This window comes from Nymphalis io, chromosome 3, assembly GCF_905147045.1.
Source record: "Nymphalis io chromosome 3, ilAglIoxx1.1, whole genome shotgun sequence".
NCBI classification, from domain to species: Eukaryota; Metazoa; Arthropoda; class Insecta; order Lepidoptera; family Nymphalidae; genus Nymphalis; species Nymphalis io.
In genome coordinates, this window is record NC_065890.1 from 8,931,312 (window position 1) to 8,954,853 (window position 23,542).

At 33.5% G+C, this 23,542-nt stretch overlaps 4 protein-coding genes across 4 annotated transcripts; 2 read left to right on the forward strand and 2 right to left on the reverse strand.

Annotated features, from left to right (window-relative positions):
- The first annotated feature begins 1,974 nt into the window (after window positions 1–1,974).
- LOC126780908 (carcinine transporter) lies at window positions 1,975–6,937 on the forward strand. The gene is made up of 8 exons (XM_050505599.1): window positions 1,975–2,098; window positions 2,213–2,449; window positions 2,516–2,686; window positions 2,952–3,210; window positions 3,563–4,189; window positions 4,646–4,827; window positions 5,315–5,493; window positions 6,078–6,937. The coding sequence occupies exons 1-8, from the start codon at window positions 2,042–2,044 to the stop codon at window positions 6,271–6,273; spliced, it is 1,908 nt and encodes a 635-aa protein (XP_050361556.1). The 5' UTR covers window positions 1,975–2,041; the 3' UTR covers window positions 6,274–6,937.
- On the reverse strand, window positions 6,927–14,519 carry LOC126780912 (major facilitator superfamily domain-containing protein 1-like). Its single transcript, XM_050505605.1, has 11 exons — window positions 14,301–14,519; window positions 14,012–14,139; window positions 13,777–13,927; window positions 12,701–12,826; window positions 10,382–10,587; window positions 9,845–10,058; window positions 9,538–9,751; window positions 9,062–9,159; window positions 8,860–8,972; window positions 7,708–7,801; window positions 6,927–7,231 (listed from the first exon to the last, which is right to left on the reverse strand). The coding sequence occupies exons 2-11, from the start codon at window positions 14,133–14,135 to the stop codon at window positions 7,039–7,041; spliced, it is 1,533 nt and encodes a 510-aa protein (XP_050361562.1). The 5' UTR covers window positions 14,136–14,139; window positions 14,301–14,519; the 3' UTR covers window positions 6,927–7,038.
- A 4,834-nt stretch (window positions 14,520–19,353) lies between these two features.
- On the forward strand, window positions 19,354–20,546 carry LOC126780920 (protein catecholamines up). The gene has a single exon (XM_050505615.1). It carries the CDS (start codon window positions 19,467–19,469, stop codon window positions 20,508–20,510), a length of 1,044 nt encoding a protein of 347 aa, XP_050361572.1. The 5' UTR covers window positions 19,354–19,466; the 3' UTR covers window positions 20,511–20,546.
- Window positions 20,547–22,068: 1,522 nt separating this feature from the next.
- On the reverse strand, window positions 22,069–23,061 carry LOC126780928 (40S ribosomal protein S18). The gene is made up of 3 exons (XM_050505624.1): window positions 22,964–23,061; window positions 22,641–22,826; window positions 22,069–22,368 (listed from the first exon to the last, which is right to left on the reverse strand). Exons 1-3 carry the CDS (start codon window positions 22,964–22,966, stop codon window positions 22,099–22,101), a joined length of 459 nt encoding a protein of 152 aa, XP_050361581.1. The 5' UTR covers window positions 22,967–23,061; the 3' UTR covers window positions 22,069–22,098.
- Window positions 23,062–23,542: the final 481 nt, after the last annotated feature.

Here is a 23,542-nt window from a genome sequence, read left to right on the forward strand (position 1 = left end):
TTAAACTTTCTAAAACTTTGATATTGTCTATCTATATGTATGATCTAAAAGTTTGAATTAAAAAAACTATCGTAAGGGATCGCCATTACGAAAATAAGCTAACAATAAACTACACAAACGGACGGCCAACATAAATTGCTACTTCCGAAAAAGGATATCAGCAATATCAAATAAATCAATATGCTAATAATTCGGAACCTTGGTTCAATCATTATTCCTTGCAAAAAAGGAATGACTTGTATTATTTTAATAAAATGTATACATATAAATATTCTTTGCCCGCCCCGACTTCGTCCGGATTGAACAATTATCTATCTTAGATATTACGTAAGTACTCTATCATTTATTTTAAAACTAACTTACTACATGAAGTGTATGACAAAAGTCACCAATAAAAACTTCCATAATTTTGTCTAAGCTCCTTAGGTCTCTTATTGTTCTGTCTACGGCTTCTATGTTTGAGCTCATTGTACATTCGTCCCACATTATGAGACATACCACTTGAGAAAGTTTTGTTTTTTTTTTAATTATAATAGGTAGGCTGACTGGCATGTAGGCTATCTGATGGTAAGTGGTCACCACCACCCATAGGTATACCCTGGCACTATAAGAGATATTATCCATCCCTTACATCGCCAATGCGCCGTCAACCTTGAAAACTAAAATGTTATGTCCTATATTAGTATAAATATCTCCGTGTCGCCCATTTTAAAAAAAGTCGTATTACAAAAGGTAAACCCCAATAACTATTATGTGTGTAAACTTGTCGTCTTGCGTCAATTGACGAAATATCCTCTATTTTATGCGCAATTAGGCGAGATTCTAACAGTGTATGTAGGATGTTTATTCATGATTTGAAAATATTTACGGTACCTATTAGTGTACACAAATTAGGCTTTCTTTGAGGATTAACCATGTGATATTATTTTTCATTTTTCATTTTGAATCTGGGCTAACATTTTTCGGCTAGTATTTTTTTAATATTGAGTATTATTTTTTTTATTTTTTCGTTATACACGGTATACAAAGTTAAAAACTATAAAGTATGCAAAGGCAACACGGTCCTATCACTTAAGTACTCCCTACAATAACCTCTACCAGGCAACTTTTATTTATAGATCAATAGAAGGAAGAAGGTCATTGCACTAACAATGAACTGTAGATGAATAAACTAATAGACTTGTAGATGAATACTTTATAACTAGTTATTACTTAAATGTTATAAGATGAGATTGTTTATCTCGAAAGTTTCAATCCCATATTGACGCAGTGACATAAACTAATAATAATAATAAAACAAATTAGTATTAATTATGACGTTAACATAATAGTTTTTATAAGTCCTTCTTCTAAATACAAGCTTAAAAAAATTATATTAAAATTATTTTGCCTTGTTTTACATATGATAACGATATATGATTTTAATTATAGCCATTATAAAAAGATATTTTATTATTTATATTATATATTATTTTATATTATTTACTTTAATTGGTGGTAGTTATATTTTAATTGGTGGTAGGGCTTTGTGCAAGCTCGTCTGGGTAGGTATCACCCACTCATCAGATATTCTACCGCAAAACAGCAGTACTTGATATTGTTGTATTCCGGTTTTAAGGGTGAGTGAGTCAGTTTAATTACAGGCACAAGGGACAATAAATCTTAGTTCCCAAGGTTGGTGGCGCATTGGCTATGTAAGCGATGGTTGTCATTTTGTACAATTCCAATGTCTGAGGCGTTTGGTGACCACTTACCATCAGGTGGCTCATATGCTCGTCCGCCGTCCTATTCTATAAAAAAAATGCAAAAATATTTCAAATAAACCGATAGTAAATTTTCGGCTGACGTAACAACTTTACTGGGTCACATTTGGTATACTTTGTACATGTATGTAGGTATACTAAGTTTTACTTTAATCAATTAGATTAATACTGTAAGGCTTCTGCCAATACCAAGGCAGTAACTATAACTATTGAACTCGAATAGCCGTTGCTCGCTTTAATGCGTTTTCGCATTTATACTTGTAAATAAACAAATAGCAATGCCTAATAATTTTAACAATTCAAGAAAATACAGTGACAACCAAGAAAAGTCATCGGTAATTTTACCAAACATAACCACAATTTCGCAAGATAACATTTGTGGCTCTTTAATATTTCATATTAGAATTAGTCAATTAAAATGTATTAAGACAAAAAACGTGTATTTTAAGGTAACAGAAACGTGTGACGATGCAATAGATTTAGATGACGTGCTCCCAAAGATTGGTGAATTTGGAATATATCAAAAGTTTCTGTTGTGGTTCGTGTGCTTGCCTGCTTGTCTACCGTGTGGATTCTGTGCATTTAATCAACTTTTTATGACCGACACACCTGATCACTGGTGCAAAGTTCCTGAATTGCAAAATATGACACAAATAAATCGTAAAATTTTGTCAATTCCTCGTAAGGTAATCTAATTTTTTAAGTACTTTTTTACTAAAAATATTACGGCTTAATAATTTTATAAATTTTAGGAAGACAATAACGCCACTTTCGAAAGATGTTTACGATATTCTGTTAATTGGACAGAATTATTAAAAACTAGTAAAAAACCGATAGAAGTAAATGAAAGTTGGCCAGTGGAACCATGCTATGATGGATATGAATATGATAAAACTGAAGTGAAATCCTCTATTGTGATTGATGTAAGTTTTATTTTTACAAAAATAATTAGACTGAAGTTTATAAATTTAATAAATTTAAATTATGAACTTCAGTTCAATTCAGTTTTGTATGTTTGTTAGAATGCAGTATATATAGCAGTATCGTTTAACGCGGGTAAAACCGTGCGGAGCAATTTTAACTATTAAATTATAAATTAAACTTAAAATTCCATACTTATTTATATTTATTACATCATATTAATATGCGAAAATAACTTGCTTACCTATATATTTTTCCTTTTTTTAGTTCAATTTAGTTTGCGAGTACGATGTGTATCCTACCCTTGGATTAGTGGCTTTAAACGTCGGAGGACCTATAGGTGTATATTCGTTCGGCTTATTAAATGACCGTATAGGCCGGAAAAAATCGTTTTTCGCCTGCTTGTCGACACTCTTACTTGGTAGTATGATGACGGCATATGCCCATGAATATTGGTTTTGGGTTGTAGCAAGAGTTATAGTCGGTTTAACTATTCCCGCTGTTTATCAAATACCATTCATCATATGTGAGTATGATATTTATATTTGTTTTCATTTTATACCAAGCTAGTATCGATAAATATTGAACTTAAGCAGCTATTGCTTGTTCTGATACGTGATACGACACAAACTTTTTTTGATTGAAAGGTTACGGTGGCTTCTTATTTTCTTAACAAGAATTTTCATTTTCGCTCATTGAAATTGACATTGCAAATTATAAAGTAATAACTCAGATAATCAATTAATCAATGTTAAGGTCTTAACCAAAGAATCTAAGATGTTATCTTATTTTTCCTTATAATTACAGTAGTAATGAAAATTTATTTAAAGTAATTTAACATCGAAAAAGATTTATTTTCAAATACTTACATTTTTCAGCCTTAGAGCTAGCAGGACCTAATTACAGATCTTTTGTTACCGTTATGACGTGTATATTTTATACTTTGGGCTTAATTTTATTATCGGGAGTAACATACATATTACGAGATTGGAGATCGCTAGCACTAGCTACGTCCGTACCTTTCTTTTTTTATTACCTTTACTGGTTTATTTTACCGGAATCTCCAAGATGGTTACTAATGAGGGGGAGATTGGAAGAAGCTAATAATATTTTGAAAACAATAGCTAGAATTAATGGAAAAGAATTACCAGAGGAATATACTACTAAGCTTCAAAAACAAGTCCTTGAACAAAAAGAACATGGAAAGAAAGCAAAAAAATCGGCTAGTGTATTTGCTTTATGCAGAACTCCGAATATGAGACTAAAAACTTTTTTAATAACTTTGAACTGGTGTGCATCGGAAATGGTTTACGTAGGCCTTAGTTACTACGGGCCTGCTATTGGAAGCAATCAATACATGAGTTTCTTCCTCTCATCAGCCGTAGAAATACCTAGCTATATTGTGTGCTGGATTTTAATGGATCGAGTTGGACGTCGATGGCCACTTTGTTTATCCATGGTCATTAGTGGAATTTTCTGCATCGTGACAGTTCTTTTACCAGAAGGTATTAGTTCTCTTATTACATAGTTTATTAATTATAAATTAAACGATTATATCTAGTTATATTGAGCGGTAAAATAGTGCTTAGAATACACTGAAATTTCATGTATGAAGCACATAAAATTTCAGTGGTGAAATTTCTGTGTTTATAATTCATCTCATGCACTGCGATGAAGGTAAGCATCGTGTGAAAACCTGTAAGTTTGGAACGAAAATCCTCATGAGTATCGAACAACTAGCATCGAAGCATCGTGGTAGAATAAGTCCAAATCTTCTCCTCGAGAGGAACCTTGGTCTAAACTTGGTCTAACTCTGGGACTGTTGGTCTAAACTTTTACAAGATTTACTTTTTATATAGGTAATATGTGAATATTTGCCACAAAGTAATAAAAATAATATGTTTAAATAATTATTTCAGGATTACGTTATAATATTTGAGATCAATGTTTATTTGTTCCAGATGCCGAAACCGAGACTTTGATTTTGTTTTTAATATCTAAATGTTTTATATCAGCATCTTTTTTGATCATTTACCCGTATGCGGGTGAATTGTATCCCACAGAACTAAGAGGAGTTGGAATCGGTGCATCTGCTTATATTGGCGGACTGGGATTAATAATAATTCCATTCATTAACTATTTAGTAAGGTTTTATTTTAATTGCCTTGTATGTACAAGTTATTGCTTATAACGAAACACAACATATTATGCACAGTTTAATAGACCCGACTTTAGGGATATAAGTAAAGTAGATATAGCCTGTTCCAATCAAAGAAGCAGTAAAAATGAATGTTTACTTATAGCTCTGCAACCTATATTATGCACTACAAACAGTTTTTGATTAATATCTCTTTTGTTATATCGACTTTAATTTAACTCCCAAAATTCTGATAACAACTTCACAGACATTAAGACGCAATTTTTTAAATATTCATCATAATCTATAATGAAAATCATATATTATTCAAGATCTCTAACAAATATATCTCGTTAATTCAACGTCAAAAAAAAATCTGTATCATTCCAAACACATTTTGTATAAACAAACACATCATAACAATGTTCAAATATCATTATGGTGGATAACGTGCATGGTGACGTAATGAATTAAGTGAATATTTCTGTTTTAGGGGACCAGTAATCTAGTATTACCACTGGTGCTTATGGGTGCAGTGTCGGTTGTCGGAGGGGTAACAGCTCTACGCCTACCAGAAACATTGCACTGTCCTTTGCCACAAACTGCTGAAGAAGGAGAAGAATTTGGAAAAGACTGGACTTACAAGGATTGTTTCACTTGTGGCGGCCAAAGGTAATAAAATGCCATTCCTATAATTACTAAATGCAAAATTGTCTGAAACAAAAGGGTAGGTAACCAAGGAGTGATGATCCTGAAGAAAGATAACGATGTTCTTACGCACGACATATTATGTCGTATATTATTATCTATAGTTTCATTCGGAGCTATCAATATCTATCAGTAACTTTATTCTTGCCATTGTTGTCGATTAAATAAATAGCACTTTTCTATTTACAAAGTTTTTTAACAGATTAATTTAAATAATATCTCATGTGTGTGAGACGAATCTTGTAATTGAATTTTAAGCCATTTCCACAGAACCGATTAAGCTGAAACTTTACCCACACTTTTGGTCAAAGTAAATAATAGGTAGAGATAATTTTAAAATTTTAATTTGCTTTTAATTTCCGCTAAATAGAAGGGTATTTTTACGTTAGCACAGTTATAATAAATGCTTTTAAATAATGACACATGTTTTTACTTGTTATTTTTTCTAACAGTTTCATCAATCACCTACCTTTTTATTTGTTGTGGCAGCTTAAACTACGTATAAAGGCTACGCTAACACACTATAAGCTTTTGTATTGATCTTACAGAATCAGTGTACCGGAATCGGATTCTTACGAAAACTTAGACCAATTAGAATTAACTCAGGCTCCGTCCGTTGAAGATATACTCACGGATATGCAACCTGTGCGTCGAAACTCAATGCGAAAATTGGTTCGCCAAGCCAGTACGCTGGAAACGCAACGGGATATAGACGGGAACTTAAAAATGACCTATTGGTTTTAAACTTATCAAATGTAATATTACAATGTTTTACTTTATAACTAATAATAATTTAATTAAGCGGTCATAAGCATACTGAGCCAGATGGTTCGTAAAGACACCGAAATCACTCTTAAAATCACTTTCTAAAACACGATACCTAAAAATTGTATGTTTAAGTAATTGATATATTTTTATGTAATAAACTTTATCAAGAGCGTGTCTACACACAATATTATTTTATAGTAAGATTAGTCGTGATGCATTAATATATAAACATATACAGAAGAAAATATTAATATCTTGAAATCACTATCCCCAGGCGATGTGAAAACAATAAATCTCAAATTTAAAATTAAACGGTTTCCATGAAATAGTCCAACATTATATAACAGCTGCGGTTCAAGTTATATATATTAATTGACGAATCCTACAAAATACAAAAGTATTAACCAAGATTTAAGAAAGGCCATAGAAATCGCTTCGACCAGAATCGAATACGAATGTCTAAGCCAGAGGTATTTAAGAATCATTTATGTCGTCGTTTAGTCGATTATAAAAAGTATTAATATTATCTTTATATTTCTATTATACGTGTATAAGCCTATATCTGTCGACGTTGATGGTCTACATTTAATACCAGCAAAAAAGATATTTCGAAAATAAAACAATTTGTATTGGATGTCATAAATCATTTATTCGATTTTATAATACAGATAATGGAAAATAATGCCACAAATAATCTAAAAGTATCGATACATATTTACACATACAAAGTCGCGTTCAAGCCTAAGGTCTATCTGGAATGTTAGTGGCGGGCAGGAGTTGCGCGATGTACCGCGAGCGGATGCGGTCGGACTGCAGCTGGGCCGAGTCGCGCGGGGACGCCCCGCCGCCCGCCGCCCCCCCGTCCGCCTCCTCCTGGTCCGAGCTGTCCACGTGCTCCAGCAGGTTAGCCGTCTCCTCGGTACGAACAGTCGTCCTGGAATATATATATACAATACGTGTTTAAATAATCAACTTTCAAAATTGATTGTTAATTATTTTATTTAATAAAATATTCTTGTAGTATATGTGGTTTATTTTTTAACCCTTGGTCACCGAAATACTTCAAACAAAAAACAAAAGGTCTTATCAGAAGATAATATAAATAAAAAATAAATATTCTAGAAGAAAAATTAAATCGATTTTGAGGCTAGCCAAAAATGGAATTCATTAATTTAGTTAGTCGACATTATGCTTCGTAGCCGGCTTTGTGCACGTGTATTAAAATCAGGTCAGTTTTGAGTCAACGATTCTTAATAACCACTATACGTACCACAAACAAAAACAAAGAAAATACAAAACGATTTGTGTTTATATTGAGTTTTGTTCGAACAAAAGATCGTTGCCTTTACATAGCAGTTGATCAAAAGTGTTTATTGTTATGGCGGACACGCGGGTTAGAATAATACTTACTTCTTCAAAGCGTCCCTCATACTTGGCGACAGGTTCAGAATGCCGTTGTTGGCCGAGTCCAGGATATAGATGAGTACAGCCGCAATTAGGGACACTACAAATTCAGAAAAGTCACATGATTAAAAGTATTAACAATGTGCTTATTGTCCTAACGAGTCGTAAGTATCCAATATATTCTTATTATTAAATGTTCCGTGTTTATCAACGTTCTTAATATGTATCAACACCTTAACTACGACATAACGTTACTAAAACATATATACGTAACTAAAACTCGTCCACGCCATGATGTTGAGAACCTACGTTTCTTGCCGAAACAAGTCTAACATTCCTCGAGAAATAACACGAGGGAAACAAACGTTATATATTTACTTTATAATACTCAGAACTCAAAACGTATCCAATTGCAAAGAGGCGTAAGACAGGGAGACAGGCTCCATACAAGATGGACCGACGATATAGAACGAGTCGCGGGAAGCCGTTGGATGCGGGCATCGCAAGATCGGGCAACGTGGAAATCCTTGGGGGAGGCGTTTGTCCAGCAGTGGACGTCTTCCGGCTGACATGATGATGGTGATGATGAATACTTTTGATATAAAATTCAATTTATAACTCTTTTTTCATTATCATATTCCAATCAGTCGATCAAGCGTGATTAAGGGACTCTTTGATTGAAATTTGTACTTCCACGGTGTCTTGATAAATTGTATAATCGCAAAGGTCCATAAGCTTTAACAATTTTTCACACAACTATGCAAACAAAGTTTATAATTACAGTTAATAACTGAAACAGTCACATACGCATGCTGACAACACAACAAATATCCGTTGGTATGGACGCAGCTTTATAGACGATCCGATATGACTATTTGACACTCCATCTGTAATTATTTTTAGCCTACAGCTTCTCCCGGTTTTTAGTTGATGGCCAGTGTTATGTATAAAAAGTCCTATGTCCTTCCTTGGAGTCCAAGCTTGGTTCATACCAAATTTCATAATTATGGTTTCAAAGGTTAAGCCGTGAAAGCGTAAAAGACAGACAAACAAAGTTACTTTTGCATTATAATATTAGTATTCATATTTTGTGTAAGCATTTATTGTGAATATATTTTGCTTTACTTAATCGAGTCGAAAAAGAGAATCATCACTTACCAAACAGACATCCTAAGAAAAACATTTCCAACATAAGATATCCATATTTGTCAACAATCGCGCCGGCCAAAATGATAACGGTAGCCAAGCCTAAGTTTTGAACTGCTTGACATCTAGCAACAAATAGAAAACAACAAATATAAAACGTATCTTGGCACTTCTTCAATGGCTAATTCTGGAATATATCGTTAAGCAAACTTACATTCCAAAAGCAGTACCCAATTGATTCTCTTGAACAATCATTGCTACGAGGGGCCATAGACCACTCGCGAGCAATGAATAAGATATTCCTAATGATACCTGCAAAACATTTACTTCTTAGTAACCAAACATTTACAAGCAAAAATATGGCTAAAACTTCCATTCAAATTTAGATTTTTTTAAATATATAAAGGAGATTCATGGACAGCATTTCTAATTCAGACCAATTAAAATAACATTCCCTCTAGACAAAATCATATCTTTAAATATAATCTATCAAATGTTCATATTAAATCTTTTTAAAATAAATTACTAAGTATCAACAATACAAGTATCACAAGAAACATGTATAAGATGCTTATACACATTTCTTGACACATAATACGTTTTTAAGTTTATCGAGCGATGACACATCACAGCGCTCCAAACACAATTTGAATAAGCTAAAAATAGAGAATTATATTTCAGAATTCTTACCACTCCAACATAAGGATTGACAAAAGTAAATGCCATTAGAAAATGCGACCCAATCGTCGTTATTATACTTAAGATAACCCACATCACGTTCCTGCCAGTCTTATCAATTAAAATACCAAAGAAGGGACTCAAGGCAGCCGAAAAGAGATATACCATTGAGTTCACAGTATTCGCGTCTTGCGGTATAAAATCAAATTTACGCTCAAAGAACAATCTGGAAAGCAAACATTACTAAACATTTTAAATTATTTCAAAACATTATTTTTTATTGTTATCGTTATTCAAATTAAGAACGCAATCCACTTACTTTCCCAAAGCGATGAATGGAAAAATTGCCAAATAATATGCAACACAAATTACAGATACAAGCCAGAAAACAGACTTAAAATGCAAGACGTCTATGAGGTGGAATGGTTCATCTTTAGCTTGTTCCTCTTGCCGTCCCAGTATCCTCTCGGCCCTGTGGTCCATCCAGCCCAATATCAAACCGCAAATTAGAGATCCTAGGCACGTCATTGAAGCTGAAAATCAAATATTTTTTAGACGTCATTCAGTTCAATATCTTTAAACGATATTAGGCAAATGTTATAAATAAAACTCATTATCAAGCAAAAGGAAGCATCTATGACAGCAATCTGAAAATAATTGAACATCGAGGTACGAGGACTATATAAAGGGTGACATGTTCATCAAAGGATATAAGCAGAAATAGATACGTGTTTGGATGAAAACCACAACAAGCAACCCCAAATAATGAGATAGTCGTCCAGCGAACAACGAAGATTAACGTAGTAAGCCTTATGATGATGTATGATTTATTGTTAATAATAAATAAAAAACAAACCAATAAATAGGGCGACACCAAGCTTCTCATAGCCTCCATAATAATTTGCAACCCATCGGTATATTGGTTCCATAACCCAAAAGTTGACGGTACTTCCAAACCTAGAGAAGGACAGCTGTAGCCCAAACACCATATTGAGTTCTTTTCCATTGAACCATAACACCACATAACTGTTCACAGCTACCTGCAATGACTCGCCTCCAATACTAAAAAACATATATTCAATAAATGAATAAGAAAGTTTAACACTTATTTATATAGTAAGAACCTTTTTTTTTCACGCTGAAAAAACGCATTACGCGTTTCTCCCACGGGAACGGTGGGGGGGTATGTGGGCCTCCCGATGTCCGAGGCGCCGAGTGCGTCCCGAACATCGGAATACGCACTAAAAAACCAGCGGTAACTTTTTCCGTCTTAACGAGGAGCGCCTCAGGATCGCTCGCGCATGCTACTGCGACGCACTGACGGACGCCATATGCAGGCCTCCATTCTCTAGGGGGATTACAAGGGTACTGAGAACCCCCCTAGTCCCAGCGACGCCTATTGCGGCGGAGGGAGAAGGTGCACATAGCGCCTCTTTCTTCTCCCCGGTCTTCTTTGGCGGAGCAGGTCTGCAGGGGCGTTCTCTTCCCGCTCCCGCTCCGCGGGCTCCTTCTGCGACATCACACTTTCACAGTAGGAGACCATTTCCGACCAGAACTCCTCGCTTCCGAGTATCGCGTTAGTGATGCTCGGCAAGGAGAGGTCTCCGCCGACAATTACTGCCAGGGAATGCCTCTGGGGCCCGCGGCACACTCCATCAGGGTGTGTTGCGCCGTGTCTATTGGTGCACCACATTCGATATAGTAACAACCTGTCAAATATTTTTGAAAACTATTTAGGGACGTGATTAACTCAAAAACTACCGACACGGATTTTCATACGGATTTCACCAACAGACGGAGTGATTCATGACTTAAGTGTATAATTCACGAAGGTTTTGAGTAAATTGGCTGCAACATGACGATGATTGTTCAAAAAATTGAGAAAATCATGCCGACTGGGAGGTTTACTGACTTGCAAAATATCCGCACCCGTGGGTTTACAGCGTAAAACAATAGAGTTATACATATTATGATATAAAAGTTTTATGTAGACTCTTATTCTACCTATGAGGAGCCGGGACGGATACCTAGCTATATAATAAATAGATAGTTCGAATGATAAAATACCAACAGATACACTAAAAAAACTTATAAATAAGACTTGAGGATCTCAATGTAAATACAATGCGATAACAACGTATATAGTAAGCAATAATATTAGCAATCGGCAGCTGGTTTCGCAAACGTAAAAAGGAGGCGGCTTACTAATAGTAACATAAATAATTTGACAAGCACTAGTCTATTGGGAGGTTTAAGGCATGGGCGCGGTCGATACCCTTCGGAGACGATGGTGCAATTCCGATTGGTCCCGGTATTTCTCTGCTTAACAAAGTGAATATTGGAAGTGACACCATGGAACAGCATCCTTTCAGAAAATAAGCAGTAGAGTATTATAGTCTGAAAGGAGATGGCAGAACCAGATTGGTAGAGTTGCAGGCGTGTAAGGTAGGTGCCTCGCGCCACCTAACAAGCAGCTGAAAGGATGGTCTTAAGTTGCCGTCTACACCGACAATCCAGTCCATGGGGATCAAGATCCACCGAATACCTATATGTGTATGTGAAAATAATTTAAAAAAGTAAATTTGAGTTTTTCTATTGTTTTCAAATCAAAATTACAATTTATATCTGTTCTAGTCGTGACTTGTTAAATTATTCTAGCATTTTGATACAAATTGAGTGATTTGGTATTTTAGCCAGCATTCACCGTATAAATAAATAATAGCCAGCCTATGTATTTGTCTTCTACAAAACTTTAATTAGCAAATAATAATAAAATTCTCTAATGAAACTGGTTCCCATATACATTGTATATAGTCTATTCCAGCCACAAGAGGAGTAAAGATAAATAAAAACCATTGTCATTGAATTGATGCAATATCACTAGTTAAAATCTTAAAAAATCGATGATATACATTATGGATTTCCAAATGATTGGTGTTTTAAATGTTGGTGATGTCGTTATTGTACCTTTGTAAGTAAAATTGGATGGAATATATAAATCTAAGGTTTATTTATCTTTACTCCTTCCGTAATTGGAATAAGCTATAGGTAGAAAACGATAGCCCATTAAAGAAGTTCTTACATCAGTCGATAATGGTTTTTTTATAGGACATTACATAATTTTGAAATGTGCCTTGAATCCACAAATAAAAAAAAAACAATTATTTTTTCTTACCCAAATATGAACCGTCCAAGTATCATCAACCAATATGCATTTATGTAAACACCTAATGCAAACACTACTGCTCCTACAAATACAATAGTCATATATATAATAGTTCCTAATCGTATGCCGAAATATCTGTAACAAATAATTTAAAAATTATTATAACTAAACCTTATCATTCATTAATATAATCATTCTTTGTAGTAGCAGGTATAGAAATATATATAATAATGTCCTTCAGACCGATTATATATATATGTATGTATATTATAATATAGTATATATATTATAATATAGTATATATATTATATATATACATATATATATATATTGTCTTATTATATATGTATTATAGTGCACAAGTGTGTGCGCAAACACAGGTGCACTCTCTATTCCCTAACTCTCATAATCCGATGGGACGGTAATCCGTCACGACCGGAAAGAATTCAGGCACAGGACCAACGGCTTTAAATGCTTTCTGAGGACCGGAGTCTGGAAATTGGAAGTGTGGACAACACTTTCAACTTCCAGACTCCGGGCTGCTACTGACAATTCTGACAGAAAAACCCAATAACTTTTAACTGGTGGTAGGGCTTTGTGTACTTGGTGGTAGGGCTTTGTGTACTTGCTGGTAGGGCTTTGTGCGAGCTCGCCTGGGTAGGTACCACCCACTCATCAGATATTCTACCGCAAAACAGCAATACTTTATATTGTTGTGTTCCGGTTTGAAGGGTGAGTGAGCCAGTGTAATTACAGGCACAAGGGACATAAAATCTTAGTTCCCAAGGTTGGTGGCGCATTGTCTATAAGCGATGGTTGACATTTCTTAGAATGCCAATGTCTAAGGGCGTTTGGTGACCACTTACCATCAGGTGGCCCATATGCTCGTCCACCTTCCTATTCTATAAAAAAAAAAAAAAACTGGCCCGATCTGAGAATTGAATACGGCCTCACATCAAGCCACTAGACCAACGAGTCAATCAGTCAGAAATATATATCATCATTGTCAATAAAACATAGTATACATAAAATAAATTCCAATAACAATAAACTGTTAATTTATTTTATCAAACTGCAATACAAACCTATCAACAAGATAACCACCAATAAAGCATAATATTACATTCGGCCATGAGTATATAGAGTAGAGCAGTGCAAACTGGGATGTATTCAAGTGTGAATCATCTTTGAAATTATCAGCAAGCGCTCCTGGTGTGTCATAACAAAAATAGGAACCTAGGGCAAAGAGATTAAATATTATAATCACTTGTTTTTATAATCAAACATAAATCACCAACACAAAAAAATACAAAAACACACCAAAACAAAGGAAGCACATTAATATGAGAGCTATAAATCTATGTACTCGATTTGAAGGATGACACCATGAAGTAGGTGCGTCCTGAGTCGCTCTCATATTTCCACTTGATTCTGGATTCTCCATTATACTAAAATGTAAACTGTGTTTAAAACAAAGCACAAACAAAGACAAAATAATCAATAGTTCTTAGCTATAACACTATGTTTACTTATATCGATTAACTTTTACGATATTATGTATATTATATATGTAATTTTATAATATCAACAGTAACAATATATAACTCACACAAAGATTTTGTTGAATTATCGTTATATTAAAAAAGTTTATAAAAAATATCACTATATAGGAACGCAATAATTACACTACATGTTCTCTGAAGAAATTTACATATTAACTCTATTTAAAATATGGTGTAGCTCTTGTAATTATTTATTTTGATCATAAATAAAAATTAACAAATATGCTACGCCAAAACATTAAGTATAATACACTTTGCAAGTAATTCGTAAGGTCAACCCACTTTAAATGTCAAATGTTGACACATGTCAACATTCAACAATCAAACTGAAGCGTAGACAGAGAAAGAAATAGACCAAGGGGCCGTGAAACCGCGAATGAGACAGAGATAGCTTGTCAATGTGTGCATATAATGTTGCCATAATAACTGCATTCCCTGTTTTGGGAGATAAATATTTTTTAGGATTTAATTAAAACAAAATGAGGTCTAATAAATTTTATATTTTAATATTTATTATACATTTTTAATTTCAATAATATATAATAATAATCATTCAAAAAAAGCTGAGATGGCCTAGTGGTTAGAACGCGTGAATCTTAACTGACGATCGTGGGTTCAAACCCGGGCAAGCACCACTGAATTTTCATGTGCCTAATTTGTGATTATAATTCATCTCGTGCTTGACAGTGAAGGAAAACATCGTGAGGAAACCTGCATGTGTCTAATTTCAATTAAATTATGCCACATGTGTATTCTACCAACCCGCATTGGAGCAGCGTGGTGGAATAAGCTCCAAACCTTCTCCTCAAAAGGGAGAGGAGGCCTTAGCCCAGCAGTGGGACATTAACAGGCTGTTACTGTATACATTTTTAATTAAAATATTTTTTTGTTTTTCAACTACACCCAAAAACCGTTGCCTTTTTTGTTTTTGTTTCCGTTATCAGTAGTACTTCAGCATCTTTATATGATACTGGGTTAGCATTCTCCTCAGATGTTGAAATCCTAATCACTCAATTAAAACATTAATAAAAAATGGTTGCCCCATATATGTCTATGTTAACCTCTTGACTCGGAATCTAATAATATTATAAATTCATGAATCACTTTAGGCTTTATTATTGGACTCCGTATTTATTTGTTTACATTGTCGACGAATCGATATTTTTCATCGAAAATCGGGTCATCTTTTTTAGCTGACGCTGCCGACACTTACATGATAAATTATTATAGGTTTTCAGGATATTAATGCAATATAAGGTTCCGTCATGCTATGGCATAAATAAACATTACTGAGAAACTATATTTAGGGACGAAATAGTCATACTTACGCGTAAAAACACACGCCGGCAATTTTTTTCTTGCTATCACTTTAACATGAAATAATACGACAATGCAACATTGTATAACCTTCGATGTTATACAGGGTTACAGGGTAATATGTCACGATCCTTTTAAAGGGTTATAGTTCAGGACAATAGCTATCAAATGACCCCCAAAATGCTTATGCAAAAGTGTATCGTTTTCGAGTTATTAATTTTTTAATATTTTTTTTTATTTAAAGGATGTTTAAGATTCTAAAATTGAATAAAAAAAAATCAACGTATTTTCCCTATTTTTTTTTGTATTTCTTGCTAGGGTACATCCTAGTTAATAATAACCAGTTATAAAACAAAAACAATCTTCAAGCATTTTTAAATTACAGATCCAAAACTGTACAACTTTTCGATTTTTAATTTTGATTCTTTAAGTTACTCGCAATTTTTTTGTAAAAATCACTATGGCTCTTATCGTGCGGATCATTTTAAAAACATCTGCGTTTCCTTAGCTATCCATCGGTACATAAAAAGTACAGTAACAATCATAAACTCAGGAGAAAATTAGATAACAAAGAGACCAGGTAGAAAATTCTAAGAAATGCTATTGTTAAGAAATTAAATCTGGATCAAAGACAAAAGGACCTCAATGCAAAGTAGTTAAAGATTATTTTTAATAGGGGTAATAGGTAAAAAAGGAGAGATAAACCAGAGCTGTTTGTGGAATACTATTATCAATTCCTTTGAATTTACCGTCATTTTTTCTAATTTCCTTTTATCTCATTTCTTTTAGGAATAAGAGTAATAAAACCTTGTCGGGGTACATAATACTTACTGTACTTGCACTGCTCGTATAGTGTGGACGCGCTTTAGTGAATATTGATCTCTTAAATTTTTGAAAAAAACCGCTTCGTTTACTGGACTCCGTTTCTTACAACTTCGTGACTCGGCTAGCTAAAAGGAATTTGTGATTTGTGTTTATGATAACTTGGCGCGTAAAAAGGACTATTATGGCTGCAGAACAAAATTCTTCTCGTCGTCCGTACTCTAATGAGGAATACGCTGACATCTTATTTTGCTATGGATATTGTAACGGTGACGCCGCAGCTGCTCGTCGTGAGTATAATCGTCGATTTCCGGATCGCCGGACACCTGACAATAGTGTCTTTATTGGTGTGTATCGTCGAATTAGAGAAACTGGTCGCGTGCAAAGGAGACAATCTGATTCCGGACGCCCTCGTGTCCGTTCTCCAAATGAAGAAGATGTAATTATTCGTCATTTTCGAGAGGACCCTACAGTTTCCACCAATTATATTGTGGCAAACCGACTGGGCGTATCTCAATGGAGAGTCTGGTTTACTGTCCACGCGGCTGGATTGTATCCCTATCATTACACACTCGTACACGTGATTGAAGAAGGAGATCCTGCAAGACGTTTAGATTTTTGCCGATTTATGCTACACTGTGATGCAGAAAGTCCCAATTTTTTGAGAAAAATTTTATGGACAGACGAGTCAAAGTTTGACAAAGATGGTATTACTAACTACCACAATATTCGATATTGGTCTCAAAAAGAACAGGGAAACCCTCACAAAAAGCGATTAAGCGGTTCCCAAAGACGTTTCTCGGTAAACGTCTGGATGGGGATTATCAATGATAATCTTATTGGGCCACATTTCCTACCTGATAACTTAAATGGTGAAAGTTATGAAAGCTTGCTTAGAGAAATCCTGCATGAGTTACTCGAAAATGTTTCGCTGAAACTTAGGCAGAGCATGATATTCCAGCATGATGGTTGCCCCGCACACTTTCGAATGTCCGTAAGACAGTGGCTAGACAGCAATTATCGTAATAGATGGATTGGCAGAGGAGGACCAATCCCATGGCCAGCGAGAAGTCCAGATTTGACTCCGATGGACTATTATGTCTGGGGGCATATGAAAAGCCTGGTTTATGATGTTTCACTAGTACAAACAATTGAAGAACTCAAAACAAGAATAATGAATGCTGCAAATTCTATTCGACATAGCTTGAGTAGTGTTGTAGTAAAAAGTGAATTAAGAAAAAGAATGCGTATTTGTATACGAAATAGGGGATCTCATTTTGAACACGAATTATGAATAATAAACAGTGTAATTTCGAAAGTATGGAGTAACTAAAAAGATTAAGTATTTTGTTTTTGATTTAAATTCAAAATTGCAATGACAGCTCTGGTTTATCTCTCCTTTTTTACCTATTACCCCTATTAAAAATAATCTTTAACTACTTTGCATTGAGGTCCTTTTGTCTTTGATCCAGATTTAATTTCTTAACAATAGCATTTCTTAGAATTTTCTACCTGGTCTCTTTGTTATCTAATTTTCTCCTGAGTTTATGATTGTTACTGTACTTTTTATGTACCGATGGATAGCTAAGGAAACGCAGATGTTTTTAAAATGATCCGCACGATAAGAGCCATAGTGATTTTTACAAAAAAATTGCGAGTAACTTAAAGAATCAAAATTAAAAATCGAAAAGTTGTACAGTTTTGGATCTGTAATTTAAAAATGCTTGAAGATTGTTTTTGTTTTATAACTGGTTATTATTAACTAGGATGTACCCTAGCAAGAAATACAAAAAAAAATAGGGAAAATACGTTGATTTTTTTTTATTGAATTTTAGAATCTTAAACATCCTTTAAATAAAAAAAAATATTAAAAAATTAATAACTCGAAAACGATACACTTTTGCATAAGCATTTTGGGGGTCATTTGATAGCTATTGTCCTGAACTATAACCCTTTAAAAGGATCGTGACATATTACCCTGTAACCCTGTATAAGGATTGTTTTTCGGCCTTTTCATTGGATAAGAATCGTTTTCTAATATAAAAGTAAGCGAAAATTGAACAAAAAACACAATGAACGCACCAACTGTCAAGTTTGTTTCGCTACTTGAGTAACGAAACAAACACCAAAACTGGTTACGCGATAAGGGATAAAAGATTTGATAATTCTATCTCTGCCTAAACCATTTGTAACGTAATTTTCGTTCTCTTTCTTGTGTAAGTGAGAAGAAAATCGTCATTACGTCTTTTAGTTTCTCTGTCTACGAACTAAAGACAACAAGTGCCCGTCGACTTTACATGGATATATATACAAGGTTCTTTATTGTTATTTATAATAATTTAAGCTATATAAAATCGTGACCAATATTTTTTAAGCATTTTTAAAAAACTTATTTGATTTATTTTTTTCATAAAGCCCTTAAAATAAAATATCAACAACAACTATTTTTATTCAGTAAGTAAAAATTTTACTACTTGTGTTATTTATTTTATCATTTCTGACGTATCATCTTATTTTTTACCTTCTTTCTTATATCGAATGTTTGCATGAGTGTCCTCTGTACTTTGCTACGCTATTCATCCCATTATAATGAAACTGTGACGAGTTTTTCTGCGTAGGATCGCGAAAGCTGGGCCGAAAAAATATATTTTATTTTTATTAATATGTTTATCCTTTAATATAAGCGGTCTATGTACCCCTATTCTATCCGTGTGAATCAGGACGGAAAGGTAGTTGTACATAAAAAATGAATGAATCAAATTATGTAAAGTTTTATATAATTATTATGATTATAGTGATGCAGAAATTGCACTTGTAACGGCCTTGCACCATAGTTCTAATTTGCTACCATACCATACCATAAACTTATTCCTTGAAAATATTTTACAATAAAATTTGTTTTAAAAAACTAAAGCTGGGCAATCCTTAAAAGAGAATATTGATGACTAGCAGCCAGCAGGCACGTCAATTGTCACACGTCAACAGTTCAGTGACATTTTCATATCAATATACTATTGTTTTCCTTTATAATAACTTTATTTTTGAATAAATGTGAAAGTGAATTGCTTATTACAATGTATAATCAACATAAAATTGCCCTACTTTGTATGGTTACATCATTAGTGATATCAATAGTTTCTGGACATTCACATTCACATTCACATGGAGAAGAGTCCCCGGCATTTAAATACAGTAAAACCGCTAACGAAAAATTGAATACAAAACAGGAAATCAACGTTGAACCTGATTATGACTTATACATGAATGCTCTAGGTTCTACCATTTTTATAAGCATAGTACCTTTCTTTATATTATTCTTCATACCTATTGACGGAACCGCCGAAAAACAACCTTTATTGAAAGTTTTGTTATCTTTTGCATCTGGTGGTCTCCTCGGTGACGCGTTCCTACATTTGATACCACATGCTCTTTTACCCCATAGTGATGGTGGAGGACACAGTCACAGCCATTCCCACGAAGGAGAACACCATGAACCTCACAATATGACTGTTGGTCTAGGAGTACTTGGAGGAATTATTACCTTTCTTGTCGTCGAAAAAACTGTCCGCTTATTTAGTGGAGGTCATGGACACTCACATGGTACAGATAAGAAAAAGCATGATGAAAAATCTAAAAAATCTTTAAAGAACAAGAAAGAAGATATCAAAATATCAGGATACCTCAACCTTGCTGCAGATTTTACCCACAACTTTACAGATGGCTTGGCAATAGGAGCTTCATATATTGCTGGACAAAATATTGGTCTAATTACCACAGTCACAATTTTGTTACATGAAATTCCTCATGAAATAGGTGATTTTGCTATACTGGTTCAATCAGGATGTTCTAGGACAAAGGCTATGATGCTGCAACTTTTAACAGCATTTGGAGCTATATCTGGCACATTCTTGTCCATATATTTGCAAGGTTCTGGAGATGGAATTGTGTCAACTCTCATCCTACCATTCACAGCTGGAGGTTTTATATACATTGCAACTGTTTCAGTAATTCCTGAACTTTTGGAAGGATCAAATAACAAACTTTCACAGTCAATAAAAGAAATACTTGCATTACTAGCTGGTGTATATATGATGGTGATCATTGCACAGTATGAATGATCAATATTTACTTCATTATTAAAAGTGTAAATTGCTTGTTAGTGTATTTTATTAGTACCATTAAAACATCACAATCCTTCAATAAGTCTTTGTCACTTGCAAATGTATAATTTTTTGTATAATGTTCATATACCTTCCTTATATTTTCAATCATCTTACATAGATATTATAAGTTATCTTTAAGTTTGTTAAAATAATTCTCAGAATTAAAAAAAAGATAGAAAAATTACCTATTTTCACTAAATATTTTTTCTCCTACCAGTATAACTTAAATACTACTATATTTTTGCAATAGGACCAGTGTTAAAAATGTATGAAACATAAATTAAGATTGCAGTGTCAGTTGTTCAAACCTTGCTTTAATATAAATTTATACACACAAGTATGTAATCAATTTACCTACCAATACAAAATTGATTTTTAAAAAGCTCTCATATGGCTATTAAAAGTTTCCCACACACATTCATTTATAGGATGTTACTACTACTGAGACATGTAATTTTGTATGTGCAATAGAATAATTATTGCTCATTATTATTCTTAATTTCATTATTTAAAAAATGTCTTTTTAACTCCAATTTACTTGTAATACCAAAAATTTCTTTTTATAAAAAGGGAGCCTATATTTTATTTATAATTATAGTAACCAATAATATCAATAAGACTAGGTTGTGCTTATAATAATAATAATTACACTTAGACAGCAGTCTCATTAAATCAGCTCTACTCAACTTGCTGCCTGCTGGGCTTTGTGGTTAGCCCACCTGATGTTATTTCATTTTTAACGGGTTTTTTATTAACATCTAAATAATTTATATAACAACTGCAGTGTTTGAAACGTCAGGATATGATAAATAATGTTAAAAATATAAATCTATTAATAATTGCTTAAATCAATTTGTACAATCCCAAAACTTAGGAATTCTTTACCATTATTTTTTGTTTGACAACATGACTAACACATGATGCATTAAATGAATCAAACTTAGTGTAAGTAATTCTTAATCTATTACTTATAAAATCATGTCCTGATCAACTATAAAAACAAAGCTAAAACTAGTCTAGAAAACAGAAATTTGGAATATAGGTTTAGTTTATAAAAAAATAACAAGAATAGCCAGGATGGCCTAGTGGTTAGAACATGTGAATCTTAACCGATGATCATGGGTTCAATCCAGAGCAAGCACCACTGAATTTTCATATGCTTAAAATTCATCATGGGCTTAATGGTGAACGAAGACATTGTGAGGAAATCTGTATGTCGATTTTCACTGAAATTCTGCCAAATATACATTCCACCGACCTGCATTGGAGCAGCATGGTGAAATAAGCATCAAACCTTCTCCTCAAAAAGAGAGGCCTTGCACTGGTGTGCAGCAAAACATCTAAAATACTTGGAAATTTCAGCTTTAGGTTTATGAGACATTGACAAATTGTCTCACTCTATGGTAAAATAGCACTATTTCCATCATAAGCAATATAAACTTAAATCATAATGAAAATTATAGTATTATTATTTAATTTACTATTCTAAACAGTAAGTGGGAAAATAAAAGAATTGTATGGAAATGAATTTGTTTAATTATGATTACTTCTTCTTAGACACACCAACAGTTCTTCCACGTCTACCAGTGGTCTTAGTGTGCTGACCACGTACACGCAAGCCCCAGTAGTGTCTCATACCTCTATGGGCACGAATCTTTTTCAACCTTTCCAAATCCTCACGGAGCTTAGAATCCAAGTTAGAAGAGGTCAATTGGCTGTACTTGCCATCAACTATGTCCTTTTGTCTGTTGAGGAACCAGTCAGGAATTTTATATTGTCTGGGATTGGACATGATTGTTACAATTTTTTCTACCTGAAAAGAAAAAATAAGTATTTTGATCACTATAATTTAGATATTTCTAAAAAAAAATTCTTAGTTTTATCACATTACGTTCAATAATAAGAATAGGCATACATTCAAAAATGTTAAGTTTAAAACAAGTTTCCATTTGTTAACTAATTTGAAGCTTTTGACATAAGAAAATAATGTAAAAAAAATATATAAGAAAAAGTTATTTTCATTGTTGAAAATTTTGGGGTTGTGTTAATGTTGTTATGAAAGTAAGGTAAATAGTTTTCTCTAACCTCCTCTTCAGTGCATTCTCCAGCACGTTTGTCGAGGTCGATGTCAGCTTTTTTCAATACAATGTTGGAGTATCTGCGACCTACTCCCTTGATAGCGGTCATGGCAAACATAACTTTACGTTTGCCATCAATGTTCGTATTCATAATACGAAGAATATGTTGAAATTTGTCCGGTATTACGAGCGACTGAAATTAAAAACACTGGTCATTGCATATAACAAAATACACAGTTTATAGTCACTATAACCATTTTTATAACGAAAAGTTAGAATAATATGATTAAAAATATTTAAGATTACTCCACATTATTAAGATTTTAGTACCATTTTGATAAATTCTATCGGCTCAACGTTCACGAAGAACCACCGTCAACATGAAAAAGAAATAAAACTTCACAGATAAAAGCAATATGTCAAAACATAACCATAAAGTAAAGAGTTTAAATAAAAAGAAATAAACGTACTATCAATGTAAATTGCTGTTTTTGCTACAAAGAACCTTGTTTTTTGTTGATTCTTAATGTTATAAAATATAGCTACGAAAAAAATAACTACTAAAATAAAATATATTTCGCAACATCGATGAAGAATCCAAATCCTAACTAATCCTTACTAATGTTACAAATGCGTAAGTGAGTGTCTTTGGTCTTTTATTACCCTTTTACGTTTAAATTTTCCTACACGCTATCAGAGGTATGGATAAGCACATGGGGTTACTAACTCCTTTACTTCCCCTCCTGCACGCGAGCGATGCCACGAACGGAAAATAGTATTAAATTAAATAACACTTATAAAGTACTTTTATTATCTAATGAAATTAATGTATGAAAATAAAAAATATTATTCCTACATTATTGGAAGTAATCAATTTACTATTCATTGTTATTTCTTAAGATATTTTAA

Excerpts from the sequence above, each read along its gene's own strand:
- LOC126780908 (XM_050505599.1), top strand. The coding sequence starts at position 2,042 with ATGCCTAATAATTTTAACAATTCAAGAAAATACAGTGACAACCAAGAA. Across the intron at positions 2,687-2,951 it reads AATCCTCTATTGTGATTGAT|TTCAATTTAGTTTGCGAGTA; the intron begins GTAAGTTTTATT and ends TCCTTTTTTTAG. Across the intron at positions 5,494-6,077 it reads TTCACTTGTGGCGGCCAAAG|AATCAGTGTACCGGAATCGG; the intron begins GTAATAAAATGC and ends TTGATCTTACAG.
- LOC126780912 (XM_050505605.1), bottom strand. The coding sequence starts at position 14,135 with ATGGAGAATCCAGAATCAAGTGGAAATATGAGAGCGACTCAGGACGCA. Across the intron at positions 10,059-10,381 it reads TGGTGTCGCCCTATTTATTG|CTTCAATGACGTGCCTAGGA; the intron begins GTTTGTTTTTTA and ends TTTGATTTTCAG. Across the intron at positions 7,802-8,859 it reads TTTCTTAGGATGTCTGTTTG|TGTCCCTAATTGCGGCTGTA; the intron begins GTAAGTGATGAT and ends CTGAATTTGTAG.
- LOC126780920 (XM_050505615.1), top strand. The coding sequence starts at position 19,467 with ATGTATAATCAACATAAAATTGCCCTACTTTGTATGGTTACATCATTA.
- LOC126780928 (XM_050505624.1), bottom strand. Across the intron at positions 22,369-22,640 it reads GAGAATGCACTGAAGAGGAG|GTAGAAAAAATTGTAACAAT; the intron begins GTTAGAGAAAAC and ends TTTTCTTTTCAG.